Source organism: Corythoichthys intestinalis, chromosome 2 (genome assembly GCF_030265065.1).
Source record: "Corythoichthys intestinalis isolate RoL2023-P3 chromosome 2, ASM3026506v1, whole genome shotgun sequence".
NCBI lineage: Eukaryota > Metazoa > Chordata > Actinopteri > Syngnathiformes > Syngnathidae > Corythoichthys > Corythoichthys intestinalis.
The window spans coordinates 63,452,148-63,472,813 of NC_080396.1; the positions used below are offsets into that span (position 1 = coordinate 63,452,148).

At 40.1% G+C, this 20,666-nt stretch overlaps 1 protein-coding gene across 1 annotated transcript; it reads right to left on the minus strand.

Annotated features, from left to right (window-relative positions):
* Positions 1 to 948: 948 nt before the first annotated feature.
* Positions 949 to 7,275, minus strand: LOC130930362 (vesicular inhibitory amino acid transporter-like). The gene is made up of 2 exons (XM_057858266.1): positions 6,579 to 7,275; positions 949 to 5,344 (listed from the first exon to the last, which is right to left on the minus strand). Exons 1-2 carry the CDS (start codon positions 6,948 to 6,950, stop codon positions 4,157 to 4,159), a joined length of 1,560 nt encoding a protein of 519 aa, XP_057714249.1. The 5' UTR covers positions 6,951 to 7,275; the 3' UTR covers positions 949 to 4,156.
* Positions 7,276 to 20,666: the final 13,391 nt, after the last annotated feature.

Below are 20,666 nucleotides of genomic sequence, written 5' to 3' on the forward strand. Positions count from 1 at the left end.
TGAGATTTGAAGGGTGCCTTTTCCAAACTGCCATTATTAGATCTCTCCGCAGGTGTTCGATAGGATTCAGGTCTGGACTCATTACTGGCCACTTTACAAGTCTCCGTTGCTTTCTCTCAAACCATTTTCTAGTGCTTTTTAAAGTGTATTTAGGTCATTGTCCTGCTAGAAGACCCATGACCTTTTGAGGGAGACCCAGATTTCTCACACTGGGCCCTACATTATGCTGCAAAATATGTTGTTAATCTTCAGACTTCATAATGCCATGCACACGGTCAAGCAGTCCAGTGCCAGAGGAAGCAAAGCAACCCCAAAACATCAGGGAACCTCCGCCATGTTTGACTGTGTGGACCGTTTTCTTTGAAGGACTTTTTTTTTCATGTAAACTCTATGTTGATGCCTTTTCCCAAAAAGCTCTACTTTTGTCTCATCTGAGCAGAGAACATTCTTCCAAAATGTTTTGGCTTTCTCGGGTAGGTTTTGGCAAACTCCAGCTTGGCTTTTTTGAGATTGCCCATGCTTCCTCAAGTCCTCAGACAGTTCTTTAGTCTTCTTTCTTTTCTCCATGCTCAATGTGGTACACACAAGACACAGGACAGAGGTTGAGTCAACTTTAATCCATTTTAACTGGCTGCAAGTGTGATTTAGTTATTGCCAGCACCTGTTATGTCCCACGGGCAAATAACAGGTACTGTGTATTGCACAAATTAGAGAAGCATCACATGATTTTTCAAAGGGTGCCAATACCTTTGTCCGGCCCATTTTTGGAGTTTTGTGTAAAATGATAAAGTTTTTTTCCCCCCATTCTCTTTTGTGTTTTTTCATTGCAAGCAAAATCATTGAAGATATTACTACCAAAGCATTTGTAATTGCAATCATTTTATGGTAAGAAACTGAGCATTATCTGACAGAATTGCATGGGTGCCAGTACTTTTGGCCAGCAGTGTATGATAATCTAACTGGTATCAAGGCCCTGGTCCATTCAATATTAGACAAATTCTAATGGCTTGTTAGAAATACAAATAAAACCCACTACTTGAAAGGAAACAGATTAACCAGCCTTAAAATATTCCATTTATTTATCGCTTGTTTCAACAAATACTCTTTATCTCACACACCATGATTAGTTCCATTAAATCACAACTGACAGGTTCAACAGGGAGAGAATATCATCCGACAAACACTTTTGCATACGATACGACAAGGACCCACTTGCTTGCACGTTGAAATTCACCCCATCCAAAATGACATTGGTAACACCGAGTAAATAAAACAAAAAGCGGAGTTTCTACTGAGGTAGAAAAAGAAAAGCACAAAACGACCTGACAAAAGATAAGTATTATTCAAACAACTACACAGAAGATATTTGTTTTGTGCTTGCCCATTACCACACAATTCAGTGAAGCATTTTGAAAGTTGTTCAAAGTTATTCAAGAATGTATGGTACGGTACCACCTTCTACTGCAGTAAAATGGTACTAATGGATGGAGCTATACACTTTGTAATGTTTGATTGATTGAAGTTGGAAGAAGACATTTACTGTGTGGCTTCTTCTCAGCTATAAATGGAAAAAGAATCCAGATAATTCCAAATACAGGGAGTCCTCACGTTACGATGTCCTTGACCGACGATGTTTCGAGTTTACGACGCCCATGCGTCGTCCACCAATAGGTAGCCTACACCATAGTTTCTGCTTAGTTAGTGCATAATGCTTGTCTGTGTGTTTGAGTATATTTCCCTCTTTTGCCCTTGTTTTTTCACATCATACCCCCCAATGAAGAAAGCTGGGTGTCCTAGGTTTAGCCTTGTAATTACCATGGAAATAATGCTCAACATCATAAAGATTTGACGAAGACAAAGACTTGCTGCATTCATACCAAAGTTAAACCATATCGCGAAAACGCCTTACTCATCGCCAAATGCAGTTTTGTGTTCACACAGTCAAACAACCTTTTCATGTATCCTAAAAAAAGGACAGTAATGTATCAAATCGGGTTGTGTGTATGTTTCAAGTTGATGTGTTGAGTTCTGTGTTTTCTGGGCTGTCTCTAAAATGCACCGAGTGTCTGACTGGAGTGACAGTGGGAAGGGTGAAGGGGTTGACAAGTGCTTTCGTAGTCTTGTTCTGTGCTTTCTGTTTCAAATATATCATTGAAAACCGTAACTCTCCATCCACTTCTCAGCAATAATGGTATGTATAGCATTTTTAAAAAATTTAATGTATTTGACCTGTTTTATACTAAGTATTTTGACGTAAATTACATATTTAACAGTGAAATCCGACTTACGCAGAAATTCAGCTTGCGTCGCCAACGTAGTAATGTAACTTGGTCGTAACTCGTGGACTCCCTGCCGAAACGATCTGGACAAGACTTCTGACGGAAAGGTGGCTTTAGATTTGAGCAACCAATATACGGGTTTTCAAGAAAGTACACACACACTTACTGAAAAAAGGCTTTTTAGGCCCTCATGCAAACTCCTGCTGGGCTCCAGAATTCATTTTTTATCACTTGCATAGAGATAGCTAATACCTCATGATTGTGCTATGTTGTTTAGGTTGTTAAGCCAGTTTCATTTTTCAGTACAATCAGTGACGATAGACGCCCAATCCATTTGAACTACTGTACTTTAGTACCGCCACCCACCCAAATGTGACACGAAAACAGCATTTGTTCATAGATAAGCCACACTGGACTATAAGCCGCAGCTGTCCTCACTGTATTATGGGATATTTCCACTAAAAGATATTAAAACCGGTAACGCTTTATTTGACGGCGGCATCATACAACTGTCATAAGACCTAATGAACCATCATGAAGCTTTGAACCAATTTGCTGCAAAGCTTCATTGCTTCAAGAAGCTTCATTTAGCCATCACTGCTCCCTTGGAGGAGCCCATAGACCTCTGCTGCCACCTGCTGTCAACACTCGTGTTGTCCAACATGCCTGCTAGCATGCATTGCAGCGCTACAGATGTAAATAACAATCAAAATTCATGTTCTGTGCTGATTATTTATTCAGTTCCTGTTCCAGTTTTTTCAGAATTGCTAAGTATGGTATTTGGTAACACTTTATTTGACAGTGGTGCCGTAAGACTGTCAATAGACAATCATAATTATGACATGACACTGTCATGAGCATTAATAAAAGCTTATGACAAATGTCATTTAGTGTTATCCGGCAAATTATCTCACTTTTGAATGGATGTAAAAGATCCCAACTGGACATGAATTGAGTTAGTAACATAATTTGCCGGATGACACTTAATGACATCTGTCATAAGCATTCAGTAATGCCCATGATAGTGTCATGTCATAAATATGACCGTCTCATGATAGTCTTATGACGCCACTGTCAAATAAAGTGTTACTAAATACCATAACAATGAATTAAGGAAACAACTGGAACAGTAATTGAATAAATAATTAGCCCAGAACATGGATTTTGATTGTTATTTACATCTGTAGCGTTGCAATGCATGCTAGGAGGCATATGTTGCCTATTAACTCAAATAAATCAACAAATAATCTGCAATGGACTATAAGCCGCAGGATTCCAAATAAAGGAAAAAAGTAGTGGTTTATAGTCCGAAGATTGCGGTAGATTGGACGCCTATCGCCGGCTTCCTGTAATCAGCTGACAGTTTTTAAAGCGCCTCCTTGAGGATCAATAATTTAATAAGTGTGGAATAAGACAGTGGGGCAATTTTTTCCTTCGTTTTTATGAGGAGAAATTGTGTTTGTAAATAGTTTCCATTATATTACCATGTAATTGTGGTGGACAAGGGGATGGTTTTTTTTAACCCCTACTTTTTCATGAGTAAATCTTTTTTAATAAGTACTGAACCTCATTAAATGTAATTTTCAGGCCCCTAAAAAGCTGCAGTCATTTGAACACCAATTTATGGTTATTCAGTGAGGGAAACGAACATTTGTGTGCGAGCCTTGTTTCACTGCTTGACAACTTTGGAGGCTGCCTCTTGAGGAGGTTGTGTCCCTATTTGATTGCAGAGTTTATTATTGCACATTTTCACAAAGGCAAAAAAAAAAAAGATTCAACACACATGATCCTCTTGGCAGGCTTCTTTGTTCTCTGGACCCACAAAGTGGGGAGCGGAGAGGGGGGTGGCAGGGGGTTAAAGAAAAGCCGAAAAGCTCTCAGTCATGGATATTGTATCTGAAGGCCTCTATGAGGCCTTCGATGGAGTGGATGAAGCCAGATATGGCACAGATGCCCCCGATGACGAAAATGGCGACGTCGAAGAAAACGTGGTGCCACAGGAGGTTCCGCCACTGGAGCTTGAGGTGGAAGAGGCTGGGCAGTAGGAAGCAGAGGCCGGCGCCCGTCAGGCTCCCAGTCAGACCCATGAGGAGGGCGAAATGGGGGACGAAGACAGCCATGAGCAGGGTGAAGACCACCAGGGCGACTCGGAGGCCCAGCCCCCAGGATTTTAAGCGACCGCCCGGCCCGTAGCAGTCGGGGAACAAGGCCCGACCACCGTCTTGGAACAGCGACTTCTCCAGGACTTCCACGGCGGCGAAGAAAGGCAGCGGGTAGGAGAGCAGTGCCTTGGCCACTAGGAAGAGGTTGACCACGGCGCGGATGGCGCTGGGCAGGTTATCGGTGATGACCTCCTTGGTGGCGTCGGCCCACGTCAGGTAGGCCACCAGGGCGAAGAGACCCTTGAGCACGCAGGCGGCTATGTGGGTCCAGTCCATCATGCAGTGGAACTCGCTGGGCTTCTGCATGTTTCCCTCCAGGGACGGCAGGAAGATTTGCGAGGTGTAGCTGAAGACGATGATGCCGATGGAGATGGGGAACTTCTTGACGTCGATGTAGAACTTGACTTTCTCCCACGCCCATTCCCGAGCCCGCGACAGGCAGTAGGCGATGACTAGCACGTTGATGACAAAGTGGGCCAGCGTGCAAAGCAAGCTGAACTTGGACACGGCCTTCAGGTTCTTGAGGAAGGCGCAGGGTAGCAAGGCGGCGGTGGCCACCACCGACCACGCCTTCTGGGAGACGGGCAGCCCCGGGAAGCTGTTGTACATCAAGTTGCCGCTCACCACAACATACAGGATGCACGTCATGACCAGCTCGATGATCTGGGCCACGTTGACCACGTGGCCGCCCAGCGCCGGGAAGCGCGGCGCGCAGCAGGCATTGGCCACGTCCACGTAGGAATCGCGGACGCGCACCTTGATGCCGTCCTCGTTCTCCTCGTAGAGGCACGCGATGAGGATCTTGCCCGTGTAGCAGCACACCACCGCCGCGAAGATGATGAGGAAGAGGCCCAGGTAGCCGCCGTGCAGGATGGCGTAGGGCAGGCCGAGGACGAACATGCCCTGCAGACGACACAAGTGCGGCCGAGTGGTCACGGATCGCGCGTGCATGAGGCAGGCAGGCGGCTCAGATCCGCGCGCGCTCGCGCTTTACGTAACCATACCACGGGTAGGGAATGACATGGCGTGCGTGCGACAGCGATACATGATGCGACCCATGAAGACAAAATTTACCCGATTACATTATTTTATTGATACAAACGACCAGCTCCTTTTTTTGTTTGGTTTAATCTTTATTATTCATTTGGTTCTTCGATGCTGAAAGTGTCACGGAATTGCGAGTAATCTGGAATTCGCTGATAAAAGGATTTACATAATTATACTTTTACATAATTACAGCTTCGTGATTTCATTAAACAGTTTTCCAAAAACAATAATGATCTCGAATAGTATTTTTTTTCCATACAGTTTTTGATATATTTTTTAATATTGCAATTTATAATAAATAAAAAAATAAATAAATAGAAGGTAAATTCGTTCACATTCTTTTCATTATAGAAGGTAAATTCGTTCACATTCTTTTCATTAATCCCCAATTGAGTATTTTTGTTAATTAGAAAAAAAGACATATATGATCAATTATTATTATTGTTATTGATCATTACTGTATATTTTTAAACATATGAATATATTGCTAATAAAACCAAAATGAATGAAATGAAAATGAAGAAAATAGAAATGCTCTCAAGTTAAGGCCACCGATAACACTCTATAAAGTACTATTTTTTTGGGAGGGTGGTTCATTCATGGCCTACCATGGACGACAAAAGACGTCCAATTCATTCAAACATTTAAGCGCTGAAAGTAAATGTTCATCTTTCAGTGCCATTGACGGGGCTAGACGTCCAAACCCTTCAACTAGGAGAGTATGGCAGCGAGTAATTGAACTAGCAAATGAGTTAAGTCCACGGTAAAGGGTTAATTTATAAGCACCAATTCATATCTGCAAATGTAAACCTCTACTATTTCGACGTTTACAAAATTGTACCGCATTGAGTTATATTACATCATTATTTATTTTGTTTATGCTGATTGGTTGAGAGAAATAGTAAAGCTTTATAGTGGTTGAACGCCCATTCATGTTACCAAATATGGTAATGGGGGGGATTAATTCAGTGCTGTATCCAAAGCAGGCTATGTTCAGAATAGTGCATTTCAGGCAAATCGTGCAACACGTTCAAGGTGACTCTTATAGGCCTAAGCATGCAGCGTGAGAGGGCCTAAAGGGAAAATGCACCTGAATAGCGTTGGTAACGTTCCATCCAGCCTCCCAGGACGTGATTTTCGGCTTTTCCTCATCTAGGGACTCCCCAGCCTTAAAGGACTGGCGCCCGGGGCCGGTGCCGTCCCTCTGGTAGTGACTGTCCCCGTCCTCCAGGCCGCACTCTCCGCCCTCATCGTCCCCCTGGAGGACGTCCATTTGCATGCCCTGCCTGTAGTCATAGTCCAGGTCGTCGCACTCGGCGAATCCCACGCCTTCCTCGTCCGTGGCGGCCTGGAAGCCAAGGCGGGCGAACACGCCGCTGACCTTGGCCTGAGACTTGTTGGAGACCGTGTGGGCCGCGTTGGTCAGCTTGTTGGTCAGTTTGTGGCGGATCAGGTGAGCCATTTTATCGGATCGAAAAATGTAATCCAGAAAACAGGTTGTGGGGGAGAAAAATCCAAGATGCTGGATTATTTGCCTTTTAGGGGGTTCACTGCTGCGGATGCTGCAAAGTCATGCCTGTTGTCCTCAAGTGCCAAAAACGACACGCGCTTAAAAATCCTCAGCCGCTTCTCTTGGCTCGCCCGTCCATTGTGTGCCTCCCCCTACAATTGCTCATTTAGATTTAAAATGAAAATATCTCCTCATCTGTCCGACAATATTGGGAAATATTATACATATAAGCCTATATTTAGTGCAGCACTAGGATGTGTGACTGCGTCGTAAGAGGACAAGGAGCAAGAGAGGGAGAGAGAGGGAGAGAGAGATGATCAAGTCAGTCACGACAAATCACGTGAAGAGTAAGGAAAAAACGCAATTCCAACGTTGCGCTATTGTGACATACAAAATATGAATGAATGACGGCACTTCAATTTGAACCGATCATTCATATGTACTTCTTTCTGTGAAAATCATTAACGCTGCATGCATGTGCAAATATAAAAGATATATACATTTTTAGTCTGTTAATTCCAATTCTGCTCTAGCTTTTAAACAGTTGTGCTCGTACGTTTGTATGGCACAATTAGTTAAAGACGGGGAAAATATGACTGACTAAACGGGACCATTTTATTTCATTTAATGCGATAATTTGTTGAATGAATGTGTTATTAGTGTTTTTTTTCCCCATCCCGTCAAAAGTTAAAATCTGTTTTTCCATTTCCTTCGTGTTTTTGCCAAGAATGCTAATTCCTAGAATAGAATAGAATAGAATAGAATAGAATAGAATAGAATAGCCCTTTATTGTCATTATCCAGTTGTACAATGAAATTGTGGAGCATCTCAGTACAAGATAAGTTGAAATCTCAGAAGTGACTTGCAAGTATAATGTATAAAATCTTAAAAAATAAAAATAAAAAAATGCATATATAATATAGAATGTGTATGAGATAGTCCTATGTTCAGGCAGTGTTCCTAACATGCAATTAAGTACCACTAACTTGATTTTAATTTATATGAAGTGCCTGCATATCGTTATTTTTTTCTTTCTTTGTGCCTTAATTAAATGGCGCACTGAATGCATTTCGGGTTTTGCCGTCTCCGTGCAATAATCCAAAAACAGCGGCCTCCCTCAAAGAGGTTTAAGATCACGCATGCACTCTTGAGAGTCGTATAATTTAAACATCTTGGTTCCAGATGAGCAGCATGCAGCAGCAGCAGCAGGCTGCGAGAATGCAACTCGTTGCTGATATGATGAACACGCCGCACATGGCCTGCAGCAAGCAAGCACGGTGCTCAGCTCCCACCCGCGCTTATGCACGCACACAAGATCATGCTGCATCTACATTTAAAAAATGTTTCGTATTTTCAATCACGATTTCTGTATGAATCTGATCGAACCCCCACCCTCGATACACGCAGGGTGGGATCTATTAGGGGAACGCAGCATGGCACCTCAGCGCCATAATCTGCTGTGACAAGGCCGGCTAAAAGTGTAGTTATTTTTTTCAGCCTGCAAAAAAAAATTCATGGAGCTTATTTGAAAGCACTGATACTGGAAAAATAGCAAGAATCATTATGGAAAAAATAAACGCAAGAAATCATAATTAAAATGATTGCATGAGGACGTGACTAAATACTGCAGGCAGCCAGGGGATAATAGAAAGTTGTGCATATTTTCATGCTTGGCTTGCATACATGAGGGCTTCTCTGCACGGCCCAGCTGCTGTTTGTGGTCAGCTCTCACAGTGTTGGTTTGTGTTAGTGTGTCACCCACGTCTGGGGCACGTGTGCGTGTGTGTGTGTGTGTGTGTGTGTGTGTGTGTGTGTGTGGTGAGGAGATATATGGAGAGTCCTCCAGGCATCTCTACCCTCCCCCTCCCTCCCCCTTCACATCATGCACGAACTAGATCGGCTGCAAATGTCACATGTACACGCGCAATGTCAAAATACATAAATATGGGCACGCGCTATTTGGAAGTCTATAAAAACAAGTAACCTTGATTATGTTATTTTGTTAGTTATTTCAAAGTGTTTATTACGTATGGCTTCAACGTGATGTTTTGTTTAAATCTCAGATTCTAAAAAAAAAACGGGACTATTTTGCCCTTTTTCTTTAGAAAGGTGTATTGAATTAGTTACCAGGGCGACCACTTTACCTTCTATCGCTACAAAAAGGATTAATTCCACTCCATATGAGCGTGCGCGCGTGTGTGGGAGACTGATACGGAGGGGCTTAGTTGCATTTTAACACTGCTGACTGGGAGCAATAATCTCTGATAGTTGCCATGGTCACAGTAATTGGACACGGTGTGTGTTTGAGTGAAAAAAGGATTTATTTTTTTTCATCACGTTTGGAATTTACTATGAAAACGAATTTATGTATGGAAATGAAAAGAGCATGAATGATTAAAATCAATGTTTTTGGCAACCTTTTTAATTTTTGTTGTAGTCTTTTAGACGAAAATTGTTATAATAATATTTTAGTTATTTCAAAATGTTTTCGTTTTTGTTTAGTTTCAGTCAACAAAATCTCATGCAAATTTTGTCTAGTTTTAGTCGACACTTGTCATAATGGCTTCGTCTGTGAAATTCAAATGATTTAGTTATAGACTTCATAATGACAATGATGGGACACGGGGCCAATTAATAGTGGGCCTATCTCCGTCAAAGCCGACTAAGTGAAAACACAAAGAGCTTTTTACGTTGAAAATTCTTTTGAATAAATGCTGCCCTGAATTCTTTATAGATATGGACGTAAAACAATCTCGATTATTGGTCAAAAGGAACAACAAAAAAAGCAGGTCGTTTGCATTTATTTTACGTAAATATGTCGAATGTGCTGGTAGTCTTTAAGTCACTGTGGCGCTGCCTTCTAACCACAAAGAGCCTTTTATGTTGAACATTCTTGTGAATAAATGCTTAAATCCCTGAATTCTTTATAGATATGAATATAAAAAAGTCTCGATTCTTGGTAAAAAGCAAAAAAAAAAACCCCAAAAAAACGGGCAGTTAGCATTTATTTTACATAAATATTGTGAATTATAACGCCAGTGCCTTAGAGGTTGATTTCTCCCATTGATTTTTTTCACAACGTTTCAAAATGCATGTATGGTATGAAAAACATAATAATTACCTTGAATCCTCGAACAAATCACTCTTCAGACAATCCTTCCTGTTTGTATGCGGTATAGCTTTTGTACTTTTTCAACCTAAATCCGGCGTTGGATCGCTGCATGTGTTGAATAACTGCGACCGACTGGGAATAACTGAAGCGGACTGTGGAAGGGCCCCCTACTTCAAGGTGTGGTGCAATGTCTGTGGAATGTGTCTTGTCAATATAATTATGAAGTTTATGATTTAGTCCAAAAATAAATAAAGGTTTGCAAAAATTTCGAATGAACATAGACAGATGAGCACATATTGTAGCATTTACAAGGACAATAACAACTTTTTGGTAATACACACTCAGCAGGAAAAGCAGCACATTACTTTCAATTAAACCTACAATGTATCACAAAAGTGAGTACACCCCTTGCATTTCTCCAGATATTTAAGTATATCTTTTCATGGGACAACACTTACAAAATGACACTTTGACACAATGAAAAGTAGTCTGTGTGCAGCTTATATACCGTATTGGCCAGAATATAAGACGCCCCTTATTATAAGAAGACCCCCTCTTTTTCAAGACTCAAGTTTGAAAAAACAATTATTGAACACCAAATTATTTTTTATACAGAATATACAGTAATAACAGTACATCTGAAACAAATTATTATAACAATATATTTAAGAGAAAAAGCATGTTATTTTGCCTCATTCAAATCTTAATATCTGAACATTTAAATATGTAAACTAAAGTGCAATCACATTCGTAAATGAATGGCTTCTGTCTTTTGAAATGTAAATAAACCCATCTATTGTGATAAAACACAAAATTGCAATAACTGCATTAACCATTAAAGTGAGGTTTAACTGTAACTGTAGTCAGGAAACAAATCTGAATAAGGAAAAACATTGCAATAAAATAATGCAAACTGGTTAAACTTGAGAGTAGCTGAGATCTGTCATGACAGAACATTACTCCTCAAGTTCGGCATTCGCTTCAATGATATCTGGCGCCATCTAGCGTCGTGAATGGGTATAATGTGTAGACTCCGAATATAAGACAACTCCCACTTTTTCAATCTTACTTCAATGCAAAAAACATCGTCTTATATTCGGGCCAAAACGGTAATAGAGTTAATTTATTTTCCCTTCAAAATACCTCAAAATATAGCAATTAATATCTAAACCCCTGGCAACAAAAGTGAGTACACCCCTTTGAAAAAACTTACATCCATAAATGTCCAAATTGAGTACTGCTTGCCATTTTCCCTCCAAAATGTCATGTAACTCATTACAGGAGTGCTCTCAGCATTGCTGCAGAGATTGAAGAGGTGGGGGGGAGGTCAGCCTGTTAGTGCTCAGACCATACGCCGCACTCTAAATCAAATTGGTGTGCATGGCTGTCACCCCAGGAGGAAGCCTCTTCTGAAGACGGTACACAAGAAAGCCCACAAACAGTTTGCTGAAGACATGTCAACAAAGCACATGGATTACTGGAACCATGTCCTATGGTCTGATGAGACGGGCGGGCTTTGTTGTGTACCGTCTTCAGAACAGGTTACCACCTGCACACCAATTTGATGTAGAGTATGGCCTATGGTCTAGCACACATCGTCACGTCATCAAAAAATTGCTTATTGAGGAAATATTTTCGTGTTCGTCACTGTTGACAAAAGCAACACTGATTAAAATATAAGTTTATTACGCAGCCTAAATTTTATCACATGAATAAACATTAATCTGTATTTTTACTGTATATTTAAAAAATTGAATAGAAGAATTGATAGATTAATTATAGTGTTATAAATGTTTGATGAAAGATTATTTCCAATGTTATAAATGCTCATTTTAAAAAATAGTTTTATATGAAAACACATATCCTATAAACATGGACAATGGCAGGTATATCCACAAACACTCATCCCCCGTAAAAAAGAAAAAAGAAAAAAAAAGAAAAGAAAAGTATAGAGCTCAAAGGGCCACAGAATGAAGTAAGATGTAGTGACAGACTCTGTTGGGGAGGGGTGTATATGAGTGTGTGTTGGTAATTGTCATGGAGAGATAGAGATTGTGTGTTTGTGTGTACAGTTTTGACAGGGTGTGAGGAAAAGTCACAAAGGTTGAAGTGGACGTGGGCGTGTAAAATCTCAAAAGTGCCCTTAGTAAGACGCTCCTCAAGCCTGTCCAACAAATAATGAAATATTTTTATCAAATAGACAAGAGGTTTTGTCGTTTGAGAGCATTGATCATGCTTGTTATTGTGTTGCAAAATGTCGTCCATATTTGTTGTGATGACCGCATGTCCAGCCATTTTTATGGATTGTGTTCAACAACATGTTTTAACAGCGACAAAATGGCATCACAAATTATGACATCACAATAGTGTCGCGCTGTAAAGCATGCACCCTCATGTCAGATCATCAAGGGGTGTGTGAGTGCATGTATACAGTGGGGAGAACAAGTATTTGATTCACTGCCAATGGGAAAATCCATTGTGAGTGTATCAAATACTTGTTCTCCCCACTGTATGTTTTGAAAGGAAAGAAAGTATTAGCATGTTCTGTGTCCATATGTGTCTATTGGTCTTGAAAGCGAGTATGTCACTGTTTGTGTGTGTGTGAGTTTGAGAGGGTGAGTTGACCCAGATCTGCTTATTAGCATCAGGAAGGAGGGGAAGCGGGGGTGCAGCAGTCACTTAGAGCTTTGTGTCTGAGCAGTGAACTGTGCTCGTGTTTTGGTGACACACCATCATACAGTAGCCCTCTTCCACATACACACTCGGACACAAACATGGAAACACACAGTTTTTCTACCTTCGTCGTCTTCATCTCGCAGCCCCAAATGCCAGCGCAATCCAGGAAAAATGAACGTGAAGAACAACACTTGTCTGTATTTGTGATTTCATGTCATTTATTTTAAGAGCCTGGAAGTGAATGACTGGAAAACGTCAGCAAGTACATATTTGTATCAAGAATTTTTTGGGACATTTTTTTGTATTTCAACTCATTGCATGCATGAAATCCAATTACATCATTCCAAACTCAATGAAGTGCAATGCATGCAGTAAAATATATACAGCATTTTTCTTGAATTTTTAACAGCAATCTTTTAGTACGTATGAAAGATGCTCAAAGAATTTAAATTCGCAAATGAAGAATTTCTTTGTAACTGAAAAAAATAATGTTCAAAATAAGAATATGAAACGCTCCTAAATAGGAGCTGACATTTTTGTCACAAATTTGACATCAAATACTCCTGAGCCCCTTTGTGCTAGATGACATTTCTGGACTGTCAGACTGCCAGAAAAGGCTTATCATTTTTGGGCTGCGAGGCAAATTAAAATGGCAAATTAAGTAGTTACTTAGTTTGAGCGATAAGTCTTTTGTCAAATTATGTACTGGATGCCAGAGCAGCTTCATTATTGGCGGAAAAAATAAGCGAAGCAACTACGAAATCAAGAGAGGCACAAATCATTTATCATACTTGCAGTGCTTACTTCCATTATATTATCATTTGTTACATATATCAATGACATTTATTCAGATGTTTGCGTACAATGTTAGCAGGCCCAGCACGTAAAAGCTGACGGAGATATTTTAACAATACAGTGGTCCCTCGACATGCGATCGCTTCGACACAAGGTCTTTTCGACATCCGACGTAAAATTAAACTCGCCATTTGTTTCTACATTCGACGAAATGCTCGAAATACGACAATTTATGACAGTGCCGCGGTTCGTTTTTTTTCCCGCAAGACGGACCCAAGGCAGATTTTCTTGTGAAAGAAATCAACATCGGTTACAAGAATGTTAGTGCAGGTGGTGAAAAAAGGAAAACACTTACCTTTGAAATGAAGATGAAAATGACAGAAAAATATGAGCGTCGTGTGCGCGTCTGTGAACTTGCTCGACAATACCGCTGTAGAATATCTACGATCTCGATCTCCGTTCGCCAGCCTTTATAAGTTAAGGTGAAAATTATTGTTATTGCAACATCGCCAAAGAAATCGCCAGCTTCGTCAGGTTTTTAATCATTTATTTCAGAACTTGTGCAACACAACACGCCTATTGTCCGCCGTAGCTGAGCCCAACAACAGAACATGCAGAAGTGAAAGTAAAAACTCTAATGCACCTCTCTTACTCTCTCAGATAGCAGACGGACGTTGAATAAACGTTGATTTTTTTAAATCAAAATCATCAGTATGGTTGACATTGAAATGTTCAACAATAAACAATATTGAATCAACATTGCAAATACCGATGACACCTGACAATGACATTGAAACAACATTGTTCTGTGGTGTGTCAGGCGATGGTTGGGTTAACATTGTTTCATAGTTAATGAAATAATGTTGACAAGTAGTTGATTTTTTATTTACCGGAATAAATGATTGAAAAGTCATCGAATTATGGATAAGCGGTAGTTATGGTAAAAAAAAACAGTTGTGTTCGTGGGTGAGCGGAAGACAGCATATCACCACAAACGAACTCCACTGGAAACGTCTCATTTAAGGATAGCCATATTTAAAGGTAAGCCTGTTGCTTTTCTTCAGAGCCTTTATTAGCTATTATGTCTTACGGTAGAATTAACCGCGTTTGTCATCCAAGTTGCTTATAAAACGGTTTACCTGATACAACGTGACAAAGTTGCCGAAATTGTAAGAAACAGTGCATTTGCTGTGATTGGCATACAACCGAAGATCTACTATTTATTATTAATCTTTTTTAATCGTTCATGTATATTGTTTTATTAGTCAGCCTAGCTGTTTCTTCTGTCTGTAAGTGAAGCAAGACTTCTAAATATGGCCATATTTGAAAGCATTAGTAACATCATGGTTGAAAATGAAGAAAAAAATAACAGTGATTCAGCGCTGTTCCAATATTATTAATATAATATATTTATATATAATATATATTATAAATAATATATATGTTATATATGGTAAATGGTAATGGTAAATGGAGAGTACTTATATAGCGCATTTATCTACATTGTTACAATGAATATATTTATTCCAATATTATTAATAATCAAAATGACGTTTAGGATTTCAATGTCGGAACAAAATTAATCAAGGGTGCAAAAGTGAACGTCGGGTGTCAAAGTTGATTCAACCATATAAGATTGACAGCGGAATGTTGATTCAACATCATTTCAACGTCTGCCTGTTATCTGGGCTGTCACGTCAGCGACGCAGTGCGTTCAGGTACACCACGCAAACATATCCACCACATTAGAACCAGATTAGTTACATTTTAACAGGTATCAAGTGTTATTAATATTAATATATTATTATTCCTATTTTATTTATAATTTGTTTGTTTTGCTCTGTGTAATTGCTATTTGCAATGGTACCAGCAGTATTTATTAAGGATTTAGTGTAGGTTCTCGGGCTGTGGAACAAATTAATGGAATTATAATGTATTCTCACGGGAAAGTCCTGCTTGACATACGAACATTTCGACTTACAAACAAGGTCTGGGAACGAATTAACTTTGTATGTAGAGGTAACACTGTATATTACAGCTCCACGCATTATCTTACCTTTCTGTTTGACCGTCCCCTGGCCCAACCACGCCCACTTTCTGCCCGCTGACCAGGCCCCTTAGAGGCCCTGGCTTTGGTGCGGAGCAGCACCCTCCTAAGTTCTGCCCCTGCTCTGGGTTATTTTGTTGTTTGTAGTTCTTAACTCATAGACTGACATTGACAGTTAAAGAAATCAAATAAATTTGAACGGGGGAAAGGATGTCAATGAGTGCTCATGTGTCACTGCCATTGACAGTGCAAGACAACCAATCAAGTTCCTCTGAAAATGACTTGATCGGCCTGATTTCAAATCACGTTGCCGGATTGTGGACATCCCAGGGACATTGAGGAAATTATCGTTCGAGCAACACGTTTTTACAATAATAACTGTCAACCATTTTCTTGAATCACTTCTAGGCTTCGATCACCTTCACAACAGAGAATAGAAAGTACAGTATAGACACGTTACCTGAGCGAAATACAGGCGGCGCCATCTTGGAAAATGTCTGCTCCGAACTTCCGGTTTAAAGGAAGAACATGAATTGCGGTTGAAGTAAGCAGTGTGTTGAGAAAGTTAAAACTCCCAAAATCAAGCCAGAGGAACCCACGGAATCTCCAAAAATGGATTCAGCACGACGTAGATGAGACGTAAATGAGATTGTTTGATTGTTCTTATCACTTCGTTGATCATTCTTGGACAAAATTATAACAACCTGTCACCCTGTCTTGACATGAGGTATAGATTGAGACAACGGCAACTTGAGTGACCAAAATGAGGTGAAATTACAAATGATATTAGATTTGCGGAATGCAGAAGGGCTGACACGGATTTTTTTGTTCCAAGGAAATAAAAAAAGGTATGTACATGTAAACAAAAATAGCATGTCATTCTTTTTATTGTAGGTACTGATTGCAATAAAACATTTGGACAACATAATTCCATTTCTTGTTTTATTTAAAACGATTGGTGCATGTGTAAAACCGGTCAATAAATCATAATTTATTAAATTAATAGAAAAAAATAGCATACGAGAATGTGATATCAGACAGCAGAGCTCTGGAGCGGCTTGAGAACCTTGCCAAACTTTGACCTGACATTACAAAAACCCTCGGCAGCCTACACACAGGCTTTCTCCCGCTGTCCTCGGTAATTCCAGCTCCATTAGAGTATTTTAAAGTTGCTGCATTTAAAAAGCTTGTAGTTGGATCTCAGGATCGAGCTGACGGTCCACCGCGAGGCGAGCCACCGTCTGTCATAGCCGGCCGGTCGCATTTTCGGTGGACAATCAGCCACAAAACGCAAGCCACCTCTGTATTAAAACATGTGCCATGATCCCAGTATTTGACAATACAAAATACGATGTTTACTCACTTCCTCGTAAGTCCAATGGTCCCACAGTGGTAGGGCTTGTTTTGGCCAATATCCGCGGTGAACGGGAACCTTTTGAAACCCAAAAAGGCTCACATGCTTCTCTCTGGTGCGGCAACAATTTTCTGCAGCCGTTTGGCTGGCGTGATGCGAAAAATAAACGAATTAATCTGCAAAATCAGCTGAATCCAAAGTCCATCTGCATGCTATAAAGCAATGCTGTATTGTGAGATGCTGACCAGGACCGGCTCCAGGCCATTTGGGGGCCCTAAGCAAAATAATGCAAAGGGGCCCATATTTTTGGCCCACCATTTTGTCACAGTGTACTGTGAAACCCATACATGCAATCCAAGCCATACGTCCATATTTTGTATATTAATCAGATTTTGTTGCACTGCATACTTCAAACTTCTCACCCCGAATGATTGTCGGTACTTACAGTAAATAGCGCCAAACCTTTTTCTAAAAGAGGAAAGAAAGAAGTTAAGGAAGAACTTTTATTTTTTAAGCTTGTAATCAAGTATCAAAACTCAGAAAAGTCAAATAAAGCAAACTGTAGTAAACAAAATTGTTAGGTTTTGTGTTTGTTTTCTCCTAGTGTGACTTGTCCCTGTGATTGCCCATTGATTTCACCTGATGTGCCTTCTCCTAGTCTATCCTCTTGTGCTCACCTGTTCCTTGTTGTCTCGTTACCCCTTGTCTGCGTGTGTGTATATAAGCTCCCATTTTCTGTTCACTCCTTGTTGCGTCATTGTCTATGTCAATGTCACTAGCCACGTTTACATGCTGACTTTTATTCATACCGATTCAAATCATTCCGAATGGAAATGTGACTGCCTTTATTCCGAAAGGACATTTGACAACTGCCGTCTGACATGCGCAGATTAATCAAAACAAAGCGTCACATTGCAAAACATGGAGATCGATCGTCGGAGTGCTGCTCTTTTAACTTTAACCCACTTGTTGTGTTTGTGGGGTCGTATCCGTTTCTGCTGTTTTGCTCTTTTGCTTTGTAGTAGCCGGTTTTCCACCGGTTTCTAATCTGGTCAACGCTCCGGTCTATTCCGGCTTCGTGTAACCTCTCATGAATTTTTTTAAATAGTTCACTGTTCCTCGTTTTACGCCCGTCTAAGCGAGCAATCATATTCAATTCTTTTAAAGTTTGAATTAAATACAATCTTTCCGCCGGACTCCAATTAGGTGCGCTGTGCTTGGAAGCCATGTTGCAAGTGACGTTACTTACGTCACAAAGTGACGTCACCACGTCAGTACGGAGCATGTGCAGAAAGAACGCAACCAGACACCATTCCGCTTCACTGTTTACATGATATAATTTTACTTCTGATCGGTTTGGGAAAAGGAATATTCCACCCCTGTGAATCGGAATGAAATTCCATTCGGTTTGGGCCTGTTCATTCCGAATGAGGTGTTTATATGGAACACATTTATTCGGTTTGAACAAATATTCCGATTGTAATTGGAATATTTGGCTCCATGTAAACGTGGCAATTGTCTTTATGCCAGTGTCCATTCTTGCCCGTTCCGACGTCACAGCCCTCGTGTTTCTCTGCCTCAGTAAGTTTTTGATACCCAGCCTTTTGTTAGTAACCTGAGTTTTGTTTGCTACTGTGTTTTTTGGGATCACATCAGTTTTGGTTTGTACTTTGTTTTTCTGTCGGCATTAATTAAATTACTTTTGCACCGCCTTTTTGACTCGCTTCCTTTTCCCTGCACTTGGGTCCACACACCACCTGCCTGCCCCGCGTCCCTGACAAAAATAGAATATAAATTAAACAATTGCCAGATTGGGGGCCCCCTAGTGGTCAGGGGCCCTAAGCAGCTGCATAGTCTGCGTACAGGCTGGGCCGGCCCTGATGCTGACCCAGGTGACGTCACATTTGCATTCGTCCTTAACCCAAGACTGAAGCTGGAAGTCACTCATTATCATGGCGCGGGATTCAAAAATTGAATATATAAAACGATCGCTTCCACACACACCCAAGCGGTCCATTTCATTCAGGAGCATAAAACAGCGCGTGAAATAAACATGCTTTGGTGGAATACGCACTTTAAAAATCACCATAATTACAATCATAATCGTAATAACAATATCAAAGGCAATAAATCGTTTCATGCGCAAAATTTTAGCTTTCATATTTTTTGAGCACCGGAGTCATGAAAATGCAGGGACAGGAAGACCATACCTTCCATAACACAGCTGCAACATGGCAACAAAAACACCAACAAAACACTCTTTGTGGTGGCACAAGCATGTTGTCCTCCCCTGTTGTGATGATCGCAGATGGATGCGGTTAGGCCTGTCGCGATAACTAATTTTATCGGTATGCGATATTATTGTGCCCCCTCAATTTTTTAAAACCAATTTACAATATCACAGTGGGAATACAGTTTATTTTAATCAGATATTAGATCAAATACACCCATTTAAACGCAATAAATGTTTACTCTTAAATTCAAAAATACTTTTAAGAAATCACAACTAAAAAAATAGTCCATGCATCTTTTAAGTAAAAGACAACAATATTAAGACCGCACAGAAACACAGAATAAATAAAATGTCTTTTTCAAGAAAAAAATAAAATTGCACTTAATAACTTATGCATTTAGGCAAATGAAAACTTTTCCCCTCATAGATTCTGCTATGGCGTTCCATGTGCAATATTCTGATTGGATGTTTTCCAAGGCACCCTGAAGCGCACGCAACGGTGATCTTGTTTTGTTCATGTGACGCGGCAGTGAGGGACACACAGCCTGCCGAGTGCCTCAGGTTGAGGAAGTGTGTGTTAGCGCCGTGTGTTAATAAAAAACAAAGTTTTCAGCACGTCCTGTGTTTGATATCATTTCCAGAAAAACACACATAATAGGACACGATACAACTTCCTTTTTAATGTTGTCCTTATAATGATGATCTCCCACATCATAAATCACTTTGTGACTTTCCCCCTCCATGATGGAGCATTCTTTGTCCATGCTCGCTGGTAAACCGTGAATAAGCAAATGGGCTGTTAACTCAAGGGATGGCTACGCCCATTTTGACGGATGCGTCTCCGGCAAAAATAGAAAATAGCCTAAACCATCCGGCGGGCTCCGGAGGGGTCAAAGCTACCAAAATGCAAAGAAAACTGTTTTGGTCAGTTATTGCTATGACACATACAAAAACTGGATTTTCATCCAAAATTGTATTTTTTCAATGATTTGCAAAAAAAATAAAAAATAAAAACAGCTATAACCCCGACCTCCATCTCCTAATATTTATTTTCCCTCATCCCCTCACATACTAAATGCCAAATCTCAATTTTAACTACTTAAGAACATAGGATTTATATTAAAATTGAAGACAATGTAAACATTTGCTTTTTGTTTTTTTTTAATAATAAAGATATAAGTACATACATTCAGAAAAGTAAGTACAAATGATTTATATTATGCAGGGTGAAATGGAATATATTTTGAAGATTGCACAAACATTGGCTTTTTGTAAATTCATAAGGAAATGAATAATTAGCCTAACATAAATGAACAAATATAAGTCCAAAGTGCACAATGACAGATAAGATGTTCTGAACTTCCCCATCAGACCAAATAAAACTAAATATAATTAATAAGCCACCTTTTGCCTGCATTGCCCTTTTTTCGTCCCGCCGTTTCAGAAAACAT